The sequence below is a fragment of the Mus musculus genome, chromosome 10 (genome assembly GCF_000001635.26).
Source record: "Mus musculus strain C57BL/6J chromosome 10, GRCm38.p6 C57BL/6J".
Lineage (NCBI taxonomy): Eukaryota > Metazoa > Chordata > Mammalia > Rodentia > Muridae > Mus > Mus musculus.
The window spans coordinates 60,526,508-60,541,469 of record NC_000076.6 but is presented as its reverse complement, the minus strand read 5'-3'; the positions used below and the strand labels follow the sequence as shown (position 1 = coordinate 60,541,469).

The following is a 14,962-nucleotide window of genomic DNA, read 5'->3' as shown; positions in this document are numbered from 1 at the left end:
CCATGGAATACAAAAAGAGAGGTGCTTCCCTGGTCCTGAGAGTCTGACTGTTCAACCAGAAGCCTTCTCATTGCCTGAGGAAGTACTGGGTATTCAAGGTACCCCATTGAGTCTAAAATTCCTTCAGGGTTAACATGTTCATCTGTCCTGTCTCCTCTAACCTAGACCAGCCTTCCTTAGACTGCATCCTTGTGTAACCTCTTCCCCACTCCTCCATCTTACCCTAGGGATGGCTCCCAGCCTCTAAACACCTCCCATGTTCCAGAAGGGTCTTTTCCCAACTCAGATCCACCAAGCCACCTGCACCTTGTCAGAACTCCATCTGTCTGGAATTTATTACCAATGCATTTTCTAACAGGCTCTATAATAAGATATTAAAGACTATAGCTGCATCTAGCAAGCATTCCATAAATATTAATAATGCCTTTAGAGATGGCACCTAAGCAGAGGTGGTAGCGGGTTTGGCTGGATTTGGTCAAGGGTACAGAATTCATCTCACTCGAGAGGGTTCCCCATGATCACAGGAGGTGTGAACCTTCTTTTCTTTCTCCCACCTGTCTTTCTACCATTTTAAAATGTCCTGTCTTTTTTATTTTATTTTTTTATTGAGACAGGGCCTCCTGTAGCCCAGGCTGGTCTTGAACTTGTGATCCTCTTTCCTCAACCTCCTCAGTGCCTAGATTATAGATGTGTACTATCACATCTGGATTTATGCTATGCTGGGAATAGAACTAAGGGCTCTGTGCATGGTAGGCAGGCACCCTACTCACTGAGCTACATCCCAAGCCAGGTGTTTTCTTACGTCATTTCCTTTGTGTAAAACTTTCCCTCCATGGTGTCTTTTTATCTTCCTGGTTTCTGGCCCAACAACTGTGTCCCTGGCTCCTCCAATGCCATCTTCTCCTTTGGTTCTCTTTTCCCTTTGGACCCCAGCTCTGTCTCTTTCCTTGTCCCCAACCCACTCTTCTTTTTGTCTGTCTATCCTTCTCCCTCATCTTTCTCTCCTTTCTCTTTTCCTCTCCAACCTTCCACCCATTGTCTCCCCTTCCTCCTTCCCCTCTCCCTGGCAGTGTACAGCTCCCCCCCCCCCCCACCATATTACTCTGTTCCAGTGAGCACCCTAAGCCACCTCCAGAAAAGCCCGGAGTGGAATGTAGCTCACCCTGCACGAGAGAAGCAAGCCATTCATCATTATTATTAACGAACAAGATCCCGAGCACGGCAGAACTTTCCCGGAGTCTATTCCCTTGTCACCCCGAGGAGTAGCAACAAGATTTATTTGTCTCAGAATTGCACAGGGTGGCCCATTTACAGCAGGCCCATCACAAGTGATGTGGTGCTTAAATGGGGACTGGAGGAGGCAGAGGCCTGCCCTGCCTGTGACCTATGTGGTATGGGCCATTTGCTCAAAGGGACAGCCTGAGGTCTAAAGGGGACGAGGGCTATCTAGCCATCTCTCCAGGTGGACTGTGACAAGTGCCAGATCAGGCTGATGCTTGTTCACTCTGTCACCTCCCACAGCCGTGCGAATCACCGCAGTGATCTGTGTAGATCTGCATGTTCAAAGGCATGTCCAGGGATAGTTAACAAGATTCTACTGCCAGCGTTTACTAGACCATTCATTCTTGACTTAGTGCCTCCGAGCGCAGTCTGCCCGGGACCCGTGGCCTGGTACTTGGCTCTCTGTGCTGACTGTGGGCGCTAAAAGGGGAGAACCCCAGCAGGAGAGGTCGGGGAGCCAGTGGCAGTGTCTGAAAACAGGGAACACATGCCTGATGCATGTTCTAGGGCTGCGGAACAAAGAGCAGGAAGGTGTCTGACCACAAACACCTCAGAAGGCGGGTCCCACACGGTGGCCAAAGGGATGTGTGAAGACCAGTATGGGAAGGACCAGTATCGTCTCCTGCCTCACTTAGATAGATGTTCCCCTCACTTGCCCATACCCATCCAATCCTAAGTGGACCACAAAGATCTTTCCGTTGAAATTCCCTTAGTGAATTGATTTAATTTCTGAGACCCCCATCTGATTGGCCTGTGTAGGTCAGGTGGTTAGTCCTGCACCAATCAAATGCATCCTGGGTCTGAAGTTGCTCCGCCTTTGGCTTGGTGTCACCTCTTGAGCGGAGCTGGGGAGGGAGTGTGGTGTAGGAGGCACTTTGGCTTCTGTGGGAGGTTAAGAGAAATCCATATAAGAGCCAAAGCGCCTGGTCTGCTGTCACCCATCAGGAGCCGTGGTGAGACCTGGAGCAGAACCTAATACCTCTCTAGCCTCACTTTTCTCACCCGTCAATAACGGAACTGGCCTGGATTATCCCGAAGCTTCATTGAAGGCAGTATATCCAGAATGGTCTGAAGTGAGAACTCGCCTTTTGGATTAGGGACTTCCCTGGCTTCAGACAACCCTGCATCATAGGTCCCACTTTCTCCTCCTCTGACAGGCTCTGCACCCCTGCAGGGTCTCCTTGGGCATTTTCCCAGTTTTTGCAGAAACCAAGAACCAATACACAGACAGATTTTCTATTTGAATTTTTAAAAATTGGAACATTTATTTGCCTGCATGTACGCGCGTGCGTGCACATACACACACACACACACACACACACACACACAGGACCACTGTGGGAGTTGGTTTTCTCCTTCTATTATATGAGTCCGAGGAATGAAACTTAAGTCACCAGGTATGGCAGCAAGTGCCTTTATCCGCTGAGCCATCTCTCCATCCGTAAGATACCTGTCCAAGTTTGTGATGAAATACATTTATAGGCCACCACCACCATCCCCTTTAAGTATGTGGGGACAGCCTCTCATCTCTCCCTGCCTGTGGTGCTATTTCACTGATAGTGGTGTTAGGCAGTGGCCATCTGTTGAGTGTTGTTGCATGCTGCCATGCACTTGGTCCAGCAAAAAGCACGGCCTTTTATTCACATCTCAGTTCAGGTAATTCTTTCTCACATCATCCTTGAGAGGCCGTGCTGTTAACAGTTCCATTTTATACAAGAGGATGTGGAAGCCAGACGAGGTAGTGGGAGCCATGCCTGTGGTCTCCTGGGGGAAAGAGCTAGATTCAGAAGTTAGGGTTCTGACTCAAGGTCCATGCTCTGAGCCTCCAGGGTTCACTGTCTACAGGGACCAGATGTGCCCAGCCCCTGAGAATCTGCTTGTGCTGAGCCTGCAAGTCTGTGTACCTGTCTGTGCGCTCCATGGAGCAGCATCTGGTGCTGGGCAAGCTCCAGCCTTCGTGCTGATCCTCCGTGGAGTGGAGCGGGGTGCCTAGGGCCTGAGATGCAGGAAGTCAGCACTCCTTTCTCTCCAATGCCTGTCCATTCTAAGTTTATGAATGGCTCTTTGCCAGGGCCATTTAAAACCTATCCTGAGTTACGCAGAAATTAAATGGCTTTTCACTGTATGAGACAACCCAAGGTCAGTTACAGATGGGGCTCTTCCGCATCCTCTTCTCCTTCTCCAGTGTTAGCTCGGCTTCACTCTCCACTCCCCAGATCTGATGTTCAGAGAGCCTGAGAGCCTTTGTCCTAGACCAGGAGGCAAGGACAGGTGAAAGGCCATCTATCTGAGGTAAGGCCTCAGGAGCTGGCGACCAGTGGGGCCGTATTGCTGAGCTGTGTGCTGTATGAGGCTGGCGTCTCTGAAATGTGTCTGGACACTTGTGTGCTTCAGAGGGGACTGGGGAGGCTGAGGGGACATCGTGGGGGAAGTCTGGCTTCATTGGGTCCTGCACCAGGGGAGCTCTGTCTTGTAGCTGTAGATTTGCAGGTGACTGTGATCATCAGGGCTCCACCAGAAGAGATCTTCTTAGGTAGCCCCAATAAAAGTGTGTCAGTGAAGTGCCCACTTTCAAGAGGGTATTGTATTAGTCCATGTCCAGGACTGTGAAAGGCTGGAGAGACAGAATAAGAGGGCTGGAGAGATGCCTCAGAGGTTAAGAGGATCTTCTTCCAGAGGTCCTGAGTTTGATTCCCAGCAACCATATGGTGGCTCATAACCATCTATACTGGGATCTGATGTCCTCTTCTGGCATGCAGGCAGAATAAATATAATAAATAATTTTTTTTAAAAAAAAGAAGGCTGGAGAAATGAATGGCTCCCTACATATACATGAGGACCTGAGTTTTCTCCCCATCAGCAACAACGTAAAGCTTAAAAAAAAAAAATAGATGTGGCCTCATGTGACTATAACCCTGGGGCGGGGGAGGCAGAGGCAGGAGGATCGTAGCCAATCTACCTGAAAGTATCAACTCCAGGTTCACTGAGGGATCCGGTCTTAAAGAATAGAAAGGGATTGAGGAAGCACTAGTTCCAGCCTCTGCCCTTCCATGCGCGCGCGCACACATGCGTACACACCAGGACTCAGGTGCACACAATCGCACACAATCACATCCAAATGTGGCCACATAGGTAGGCATGTGCATGTGAAGAGAGTGAAGAAAGAAATTGACTTAAAGGAAGGGAAGGTTTATTTGGGTTCACAGCCTAAGAGGGTTCTGCTCATAGCTGCTCGGCCTGTGGTGACTTAGGACATCATGGAGGGAATCATGGGCTTTGAACTCGTACTCAGTTCGTGGTGGTCAAGAACCAGGAAGACGGGGAGGGGATGGGAGGAAGGGAAAGTGCTCTTCCGCCTCCCAGTAAGTAGCACCCCAGGCTGTGGAGCAAGGATCTTTGACAGACACACACGGAAAATCTAATGGGTGGAAGAAGATAAGGGCTGTTGAAGGATCCGGGGGCAGGCCAAGAAGGGATACACTGCCTTCCGCAAAGGCTCCACGGGAAGAGAAGGAAGCACGGTTTCAGAGCCCCGCCCGGTGGGCGGGGCTACAGGGTGGGCGCTGGAGGGGTGGAGCCTAGTATTCAGGCTTTCTTCCCTCTGAGCTCCTGCCAGTCCCTCTCACACTCCTGGTTGGTAATCAGAACGCCCTAAACAAGTCAGTTGAGGTCTGGCGCAAACAGGCTAGGCAGAGCAGGCTATCTATCCTAAGGTATGGAGGCAGAGCAGCCTAAACCAGGGTGAGATGGGGAATGAGGGGGGGGGGGGGGGGCGGGGCTATGTGGGGAGGTGGGACGGTGAGGGGAGGTGGGGCAGACAGGAAGTGCCCAGCATGGTGCCAGTAACACTTACTGTGTCTCTTGAGACCTCCCTGTCCTGCCCTTAGGTGGCCCTGCCTGTACAGTACAAGAAGAGATCTGATAGGACAACCATAGCTTTTTCCTTCTGGGTACTTACAGGCTCGAAAGTTTATATTAGTAAAGCTGTAGGTCTGCCCTCTTCACACTGACCCAATGAGATAGTATTACCTTTAGCCTATGGAATGAGGAGGAAGGAACAGAGAGCTTAAGTAACTAACCCAAAGACACACAGTGAGGCTGGGATTCCAACCGATGTTCTGGCCATGCCTGAATGCTGGAAGTTATCCACTCTGGCCCTCAACAGACTTGCTTCTCTTTGAAGGGAAAGAAGCTAGGATGGGGAGAGAGGTGTGTAGGAACTGCTGGGTTGGGGCAGTACAAATGACTCCAAGCATCTAGGAAATGCATGAAGGATAATTGAGGACCAGTCTTCGTGGGATGTTCTATCCCAGAGCTACTGGGGAGCCATAAATGGCGAACAGGAGAGGGGCTTCCTGTTGCCTGTCTCCTGTTCCCATCAGCAGATTTCTGGGGGATATCCCAGTAGCCCCATACTTGGTGGCCAATAAAGAAATGACCAGCTTACATAGGACCTTAGTAACTCAGTGGCTGTGCTCTCTAGAAGCTCTGGTTGGCACAGCACAGCCAATGCCAGTGTGGAAGGGAAGCCTTTGATGTAACTGTTGGGATCATGTGCCTAGAATCAGCAGTACTTGAACCCAAGGCCTTGCTCACCCACCTTCTCGCTGTATAGCTTTAGACCAGCTGCCCTCTCTGTGCCCCCCCCCCCCGCAAAGAGCGTGTTTTCTCCAACGTGTCCAGAGCTTTCTACCGTGTAGAGAAATCTGCACAGCCAATGATGAGCCAGTGCTGCGGAGATGAGGGTGGATGGGTGGGTGGTACAGGCAGACATTCAGAATATAGCGCCTAATGCTGCTGAGATGTGCCCTTGTGCTCACAGGTGTTTACTGCTTAGCCTGTGTGCCAGACACCATCCAAGGCAGGGCAGACAGGGCCTGTGGCACTACAGGCCGTGAGGGAAGGGTGAGAACTGGCCGAGGTGTACGGACAGGGATGGTGAGTTACAGAAAGTAGCATATTAACTGTCAGTTTGCAGCCTTCTTGAGGAATGTGGTAACCCTGTCTCAGCCTCCCGAGGAAATGGCCTTAACCAGCCACCCTGAATCAGAAGGGGACATATTTGCATATTCATATCGACCAGACCAGTAGGCTTCCTGGAAGGCTTCTAGGAGGTGGAGGCAGGTGACATGCTGTCAAGACCTGGGGATGGCATGAGGTGCCCCCCCCCCTCAGAGCCTCCAAGACACCCCCCCAAACCCAGGTACACGCCTCCTACTTTTGCCCTTGACCGGTCCCCACAGGCAGCTTCCTAGTCACCCTCCAGGGCAATCCCCTGCAGCTTGGGCAGCCAAGGGGACACTGGACAAAGGAAGCGAATCCACTAAGAAATGGGTTTGGGGACCAGAGGCCCCTCTTCCAGGACTCTGGGATAAGCAGGCAGTCTTAGGAGCCAGTGCTCTTACGGCCACCAGGAGGCCATCAAAAAGGGGAAAAGGGAAATCATGCATTTTACATTCCTCCAAACCCGCTTGGAATGGAAATGACAGGCCGGTCGGTTGGCTGCAGGGGCGAGGTTAATGGCCTTTGCGGGGCGGCTGTGGAGGCAGCTGCTTCTGACGAAGTGAGACTCATCCTCCGGTTTCCTTTGCTCTCTCACCCAGAACACACCAGTGGGGACACCCATCTTCATCGTCAACGCCACCGATCCTGACCTGGGCGCGGGGGGCAGCGTCCTCTACTCCTTCCAGCCCCCCTCTCCGTTCTTCGCCATCGACAGTGCCCGAGGCATAGTCACCGTGATTCAGGAGCTAGACTATGAGGTCACGCAGGCGTACCAGCTCACAGTCAATGCCACGGTGAGTCACTGCCCTGGGCCTCCAGTGCCCACCTCCTGCCTCCCCTCATCCGGAAGGAAACAGGGTATTCCAAGGAGACTTGATTTAGCTCCATACCCCTCATGATTTACAATCAAGAATCTGATCATGTTAATAGTGACAGGTGGTGTCATTATGTCTCTGACGTTGTTCTTAGCCCTCAGATAGACTTTCTAGTAGCCTTCAAGAGGACCTACCTACTAGTACTGTTGAGATGCCCATTTTACAGATGCCCACAAGAAGACTAAGGCATAGGGGCAATTCAGTGGATCACCTAAGTCACTCCTGTGCCCAGCTGCAGAGGTCACACCAGCAACCTCCTTAGGAGGGTTGCTGCAGGTGCCTCTGGGACACAGACCAGGGTTATCAACTCAGCCGTGTCCTGACACCATTCAATCAGGGACAGAACAGTCCAAACCTGCTGACAAAATCCCCATAAATGCTTCCCCACCAAAGAGTATCCACTGTGCTAAGCCTCCTGCCCAACCCCAGGGAATTGCAGGGTGAGTCGGGGAAAGGAAATTTAGCCCATTTTATGTATGTCAACATTGAGACTCCCACAGTCGATGAATAGTGGGGAAGTAAGAATCCAAAGCCAGGTTGTCTGACTCCTGGTCCTGGGCTCTGGCTGCCACATCCCATGTCCAGGTGTCTATAGGTCTCCAGCATGCAGGTAGGCCTTTGATGATAGCTGTTTGTGAGGAACCGAAGGCTAGGCAAGGCATATCTTAAACAGGGTCCTAGCCCCATGTGCCCTCACTCCAGCTGACACCTAAGAACACAGCGGCATCTTCAGTGGCCTGCAAAGCTACAAGTGACCCCACACTCCGTTGTCCGCCCTTCATATCTGCTTGTAGAGCTCAGGCTAGGAGCAAGCCAAGTCCTGAGATCCTTTCTTCCTCTCGGCTCCACTGGCTTTGACCCTCAGTACCCAGTCTGGCTGCAGAGACGGTTCCTGCCCTGGCCCTGTGAGGCTGCAGAGAAAGCCTTTGGCTTTGGCGCCATGTGGCAGCAGAGTTAACAGCTTACCCCAGACCCCACGTGGCAGCCGACATCTCAGATTCCTGGATCTAGCCTGGGTTGAGGGTTGAGAAGAGGAGTTTTTCCCTCGGGCTTGGTGGAGACCTGGAGAAGCCCCCAGAGCCAGGAAAAGCAAACTTCTTGCCTGACTCTCTGGGAGGTCCCTGCTGAGGCATCTTATTTTCTCTCCTTATAGATGAATTCCCTAGGAAGAGGCCAACATAAAAATAAAATAGAATAAAACTGACTTAGGGAGTGGAGAGGACTCAAAAGTCTGGAACTCCCCTTTTTGGCCACACCTACTCTCCCCTTCATTAATTACACCTGGGCCCAGAAGCATGCAGGTGATTGCTTCCATTCTCACTGAAGCCGCCCTATGGGATAATTGCTGCCCGGCACACAAATGGCTTTGGGAGGTAGGACTAGACCAGAGCTGGGCTCAAGAAGGAATGTGGGTGGCTAGGTCCATCCAGAGGCCAGGCTTCTGCTGGGATGATGCATACAGTGAGATTGCTGGCAATCTACCAACAATCAGGTCCTAAGGAACCTCCCACAGGGAGGGAGGGGCTGAGACTTCCCAGTAAATACCCACCCCCCACTTACCCACTCCCCCACAAGCTGTCACCAGGGGTTCCGGGGACTGGTGAATAGCCATCTGTAGCTACTGTGCACTGAAGAGAGCCACAGATCGCAAGGCCATTCCTGGGGGCCATGCATTGGCCTGACAGCCAGATAGGTCCTCATCTGCATCCATCCCTCTTTCTTGTCAGCATGGGTTACATGCCGCAAGTATACAAAGAAATAGATTGTAACCACGGGATGGGATGGATATCAGGTACCAGGCTGGCTACTTGGTAGCAAGTGCAAACCACCAGCATCTTTTACTCAAGAGAACCAGCTTCCCGGGCCCTTCCTGCATGGCTCATGGTCTTTCAGGCCACTGGTATAGTGTACCCCATTCCTGGTGCTACCAGACTTCCTTCCTGTGCCCACATACTTATCTCTTCCCTCCCATCTCCAACAATCCTCCAGTGCCCTCCCTGTCTGTCCCTGAGGTATCTGAGGGATAGCCAGGAAGTCATCTCTCCTCCCATAGGCTCCATAGCACCATCTGCAGAGGGCAGAGGCCAGTCCCAGGCTTCATTCATATAATGGGGGTGGGGGGGGTGGGGGGGTGGGAAGGGGATGTCCCAGTGGAATCAAGGCCAAGTTAACCTGGATAGACACAGTTACTCCTCAAGTCCCAGCAGAATTTGTAAGCCCAGGGGCCATCGGGCCTTTTACTAGAGCCTTTCATTTCATACAAAGGGCTTTGAGAATTTGTCTTACAAGCTGGAGACTGCCTGACGTGAGGCTCCAAACCAAAGCTGTTAAAGGCAGATGTTTCTACATGAAATGCCCCGTGCTTGGGTTCTGGGTACTTCCTCAGCAGTATAACTGTAGATAATCTGGGTCTCTCTGTCTGTCTGTCTGTCTGTCTGTCTATGTATGTATGTGTGTCTCACTCTGTCTCTGTCTCTGTTAAACCACCTAAAAGTCTAGCCTGTGACAGTGAGTGGGGTAGGGCCTACCTAGGCCATGACAGTCCTTGTTATCATGGCTTTTGCTATCTAATTGCACTGGGCTGTTACACAGCCCTCAGTCTCCTGAGCATTTAGGGTCTTGGAACACAGGCTTTGGTGTTCCTTTTTCTTACTGGGCTTCCTAGGACCAGGTTTCTGAGTAGAATGGCTCTATATTGCCCACCCTGTCCCAAGGGCACACACTGCTTCCTGGAGGCCCTCAGATGTCACAGGCCCTGGAGCTCCCTCTGCTGGTTTGATTAGAAATTACTGACTAGCAAATAGCATACAGCGGAATGTCTCCTACAGGCCAGAGGCCCCCCTTAGCACCCCCTGACCTGGGATGAGGAACAATGGCCCTAGAACACAACAAAAAGTTCTTTTCACATCCAAGCTAGTGGTCCTCCCCCCCCCGCCCCCCACACATTCAGGAGAGCTAGTCCTTGGCCATGGCCCTGGGGGCCAACAGAGCAGCCTCAGCCCAAGCCTCTACTGTAGCACCATCAGGCTCCCCTGCTTCTATTTTCTTGAACATCTCAGGAACACCAAAGAACCTTCGTGCTGTTGGGCCTCCTTGCAGGAGTGTAAGGCTTTATGTATGTGTTGGTGGATACAGAGGTCACATACCACAGCCCTATGTATATATGCGTGGGTGTTCACAACATCCTTCTAACCCAGGGTTGTGTGCTCCTGTTCTCTCTGTGTGTCTCCCAAGGATCAAGACAAGACCAGACCTCTGTCTACATTGGCCAACCTGGCCATCATCATCACGGACATGCAAGACATGGATCCTATCTTCATCAACCTGCCCTACAGTACTAACATCTACGAGCACTCTCCTCCAGTGAGCCCCGCCCCCAGCCCCAGAGCAGGAAGACAAATGCCTGTCCTGCGTGGGTTCTCTAGCCCGTGCTGGGGATGGCTGTGGACTTAAGCTCGGCCAAACATCCGTGTTGCTGAGTCATGCCCTCCACGAACCTGCTGCCTTCGTTGGCCGTGTGTACCACACATAATGACACAGCTTGCTTTCTTCCTGTTGTGAGACCTCTCTCTCAGGCCCAAGCTGTTCCTGGTAGCTCATGGATCCATCTGCCCTCTTTAATGACTCCTTCTCTTTTTTGGGGGGGGGGTCTCAAGTTCAGGTTTCAAAAAAGCTGCATGATTTTGTATTTACATCACATGTCATCAGCTTATCTTTTGATTCCCTTAGAGCAGTGGTTCTCAACCTTCCTAATGCTGCAGGCTTTTAATACAGTCCTCATGTTGCACTGACCCCCAATCCTAATATTACTTTCATTGCTACTTCATAACTAATCTTGCTACTGTTAGGGATTGTAATGTAAATATCTGATATGCACTATATCTGATATGCAGACCTGTGAAAGGGTCTTTGGATCCCCAAAGAGGTCACAATCTACAGGGTTAGGGCTATACAGCTGCACCTGGTCAAATGGGCTATGATTGGGAGAAGGTCTCACAGGACAAAATAGATCATGGTCCACCCCACAGGACCCTGGCTAAACTATGAGTGGGTGTCACTGGCTTGGAAACCACCTAACTTTGTGACTGTAGTGGAATGCCTGCTACAGCCTGATGAAGGAGAATAGGGTGCATCCCCAGACAGACAGAAGCTTCAACGTGCATCTTGGAGCAATGTGTTTGTGAAGGGAAAGAAAGGGCTTAGCTCCGAGGGAAAGCAGGAGACCCTTGCAGAGTCTTACCTTACCCCTGTACTACTCCCAAGCATGGAGAGAGATGGATGTGGACCGAGTTCCTATGCCAGCTCAGGTTGGGAGAGCCTGGTCCTGTTGGATGCTACCGTTGTTCTGACTATAGATATCCCGGCACTAAAGCTGTGGGTTCTGGTGCTTGGTCTCTGGCTTTGAGGGCCAGGTACGAAATGAAGAATCTTACAAGCAAGATGCAGTTTTCTTACTATTGCGGGTGTCTGCAGCTGCATGGAGAACAGACAGAGCCATCTCGGGCTCACCGTTCCCAGCCTTCCCTTTCTCGGCCTGCGAGGCTTATCTGGTTACCAGCTTTGGAAGTCCAGGCTGCACGTCTCAGCTCACCCATATCCAGGGACTTTCCCTTCCTTTCTGCTGCCAACCCCAGCCGTGCCAGGCCTGTGTCTCAGCCTCAGTCCAGACCTGACTGCCATTTTCGGACAATTTCAGGCCTGCCACCTATCTGCAGGCCTGGGCTTCTTTTCCTGAGAGCTCAGAGCTCATAGGGACCTGACTAGCATCTACCGGTATTGTGCTTGCCTGGGATTGTGGTTCAGCAGGGATAGAGTCTTTGATGGGCGTGGTGTGGTGTGTGAGTTTCTATGAAATGAATGAATGAATGAATGAATGAATGAATGAATATAAACTCTGGTCATAGCAGCCCTCTTGTGACTCTGTCACTTAGGTCACTGACCCAGAGACCACCTCTCTCCCTCCTTTCCTAGACGCTCTCTGTAACTCATCCTCCACATCAGAGCTAGCCACCCCTCCCTGCTGTAGTACAGCTAATTTCTAAGCTAAATAACTTATCAGTCAATTCCAGTCTCATGGAACGTTCACATAGGAATACAGACTGCTTTGAATCCCTGCGTAACCCTGACACCCCATCTTTGGAACATTGACCCAGGATCCTCTTGGGTCTCCCAGCACACTGTGTCCAAGAGTGTAGAGAAGATGCTTCAGGCCACCTTGATTGCTATGCACCATCATCATGTTGGTTGGGTCACCAGAGGAACTCTGAAGAGCCCCCACATGGTTCCAGAGAGGACCCATTCTCACAGACATCAAACTGTGGTGGCTGGTGACTGGGTGGGTCCATTAGTTATGGGGTGAGGTATTTGACCCTGCTTCATGCCATGGTCACAAGTCCACGTATTTGAACCGAGCATCCTCTGAGTCTCCATAACGATTCCTTTGTAACTTGCACAGGCATTTACATCAGGTATCAGAGCACCCCCACCCCCACCCCACCCCCACCCCGTGCACTCATTCAGTAATTCAGCCTCATACCCATCTCCCAGAGAGTTATTAGGTGCCCTGTATATACTGTCCAGGGCTAAGTATGCTACACCCTTCTTTTCTAGAGAATTCCATGGAGCAGACCATTTGCGAGTGAGTCTTTCTTCGCATTTGGTCATCTCATGACCCCTCTGTTCCATTTCCTATGACTTCCTTCCCTTAGCTCAGAGACCTTAGCATATCGTTGTGTATTCATGCTACCCATGGTCTGGCAAGTTCCTGAGAAGCTACTGCGTCCATGCTCTGGGGGCAGGGTGAGCGCTTTTACAAGGGGTGCAGCCCAGCTGAGGAAGACAGATGAAGCGGTGAGTTGGGTCCCGTCTCTTCTAAGCACTGACCAGCCCCATAGTCCCATTGTGCATCTGCTTCTCTTAGCTCCCCCACTGGAAAAGGGATCCCCACTTCCCCATCCCCTCCAAGCCAATCCCCACAAGCTCCAGGTCCCATGTCTCCAGGCTGCTAATCAGTTTCCATGCCTTGATCTGGATCTCCGTGTCCCTTTAGTGTGACGCGCTGATTTCGCACACTCGTTCCCTAGCTGGGTCTGGGCTGAGATGCAGCATGGCCTGTTCCATAACCCTAGGATAGGAGGACCCAGGCATCCCTCATGCCCAGCCCTGTCTCCGAGGCTCCTAGGGTCCCTGTCAAGACCCTGTCCCGCCCTCCTGGCTCCCCCCCCCCTTTATCTGTGGCTCCCAGCATGTATACTTCCCTCTATCAGTGTATCAGGCTAGCAAGCTTCATCTAAAGTGTATATATTACCTAATAAAATCCTTCTTATTTGGGATTATTGCATCAAATTTTAATTTCCTCACTCGAACAGCAGCATGTCAGCCTGCCCGTCAGCGAGGGGCCGACAGAAGGTGAAAGGCGAGGACAGGCTGCACAAATTACTGCCGGCGATGCCTATCAGCCCTTTGACTGGAATTGACTGGAATTAAGGACTGAGAAATAGGATTTTCTGCCTCAGAATCTGCTGTGGCAGCTCTCGTTGGAAGTCCCCAGTAGCCCCCACCAGCCAGCCCCCACCCTAGTAATGCTCCCCCCACCCCTCACACCTCCAAAGCAAACTGCATGTCACCTGTCACCTTTCAAGTCCTTAATCGTGGCAGGGAAATGGGGGCTGGGGTGTCCCAGCTAAGCTTATACGGAAGGCAATGGGGAGTAGTCCCTGAGGTCCAGGACAGTCCAGTTTGGTCCAGAAACATGGTTTCTTCTAGTGAAGTCCCGGGTTGTGCCCCACTTCCTGCCCTCCAGGCAGAGTCCTGGTCCTCCAGTCTCTGTTGGAATGGCAGGCTTGTTCCAGGTTCAACCTTCCATTCCCCAGTTACAAGCACCCTGCTTACCCACCATACCTTGTGAGCTTCAGCAAACTCCCGAAAGCTCCAAGAATGTGTCCTCCTTGCAGGGGGAGGGGTTAGGAGCATCTCTGCATACCCATCATGCCCAGCGCACGGTTAGCACCCAGGGGACGCTCACTTAACCGGCTCTTCCCCATCGGGTCCCAGCTGCTCAAGGGTAGACAAAGCCCCTTAGCTTGGGAGTGGAACCTATCAGAGTGGGATGTTCAGTATCCGAACTAGTTGAAGGTGTTTAGAAATGTATGCATAGGGGCTGGAGAGATGGCTCAGTGGTTAAGAGCACTGACTGCACTTCCAGAGGTCCTGAGTTCAAATCCCAGCAACCACATGGTGGCTCACAACCATTTGTAATGAGATCTGATGCCCTCTTCTGGTGTGTCTGAAGACAGCGACAGTGTACTCACAAACATACAATAAATGCATCTCTTTTTTTGAAAGAAAGAAAAGAAAAGAAAAGAAAAGAAAAGAAAAGAAAAGAAAAGAGAGAAAGAAAGAAGTGTATGCATAGTCCCAGACACAGCACTAAAGTTTCACGTGATCATGCAGCAAGTCTAGGGCCCAACTTTATAGTGTCAGTTATATTTCCTGTGTATGGGGTGGGGGGAAGAGGGAGTGTGTGTGTGTGTGAGAGAGAGAGAGAGAGATAGAGAGACAGACAGAGAGAGACAGAGAGAGAGACAGAGACAGAGAGAGAGACAGAGACAGAGAGAGAGCAAGCAGGAGAGTGAGTGTGTGTATGTGTGTGTGTTCATATGCATGAGTCTATATATCAGTTGCTGGACAGTAGAGCCTGTTATACCCATTTCACAGATAGAAAAACAACAACTGAGAAGTCCAGACTTACAGGAATCAACCCCCTAACTGCCTCTCTGCTTCTCTTCCTGTCACAAGGAGTC

The 14,962-nt window shown here is 51.3% G+C and overlaps 1 protein-coding gene across 7 annotated transcripts in view; it reads left to right on the top strand.

Moving 5' to 3' along the window:
* Cdh23 (cadherin 23 (otocadherin)) overlaps positions 1 to 14,962 on the top strand; it is a 393,766-nt gene that overhangs the window by 155,044 nt on the left and 223,760 nt on the right. For all 7 annotated transcript variants that reach the window (NR_045556.1, XM_017313930.1, XM_030245069.1 and 4 more), the window contains 2 exons: positions 6,885 to 7,079; positions 10,395 to 10,523. Coding sequence is in view for 6 of the 7 variants with exons in the window: in XM_017313930.1 (XP_017169419.1) it covers positions 6,885 to 7,079; positions 10,395 to 10,523 (324 nt within the window). In the remaining variant the exon portion in view is untranslated. The remainder of the gene's footprint in view (positions 1 to 6,884; positions 7,080 to 10,394; positions 10,524 to 14,962) is intronic.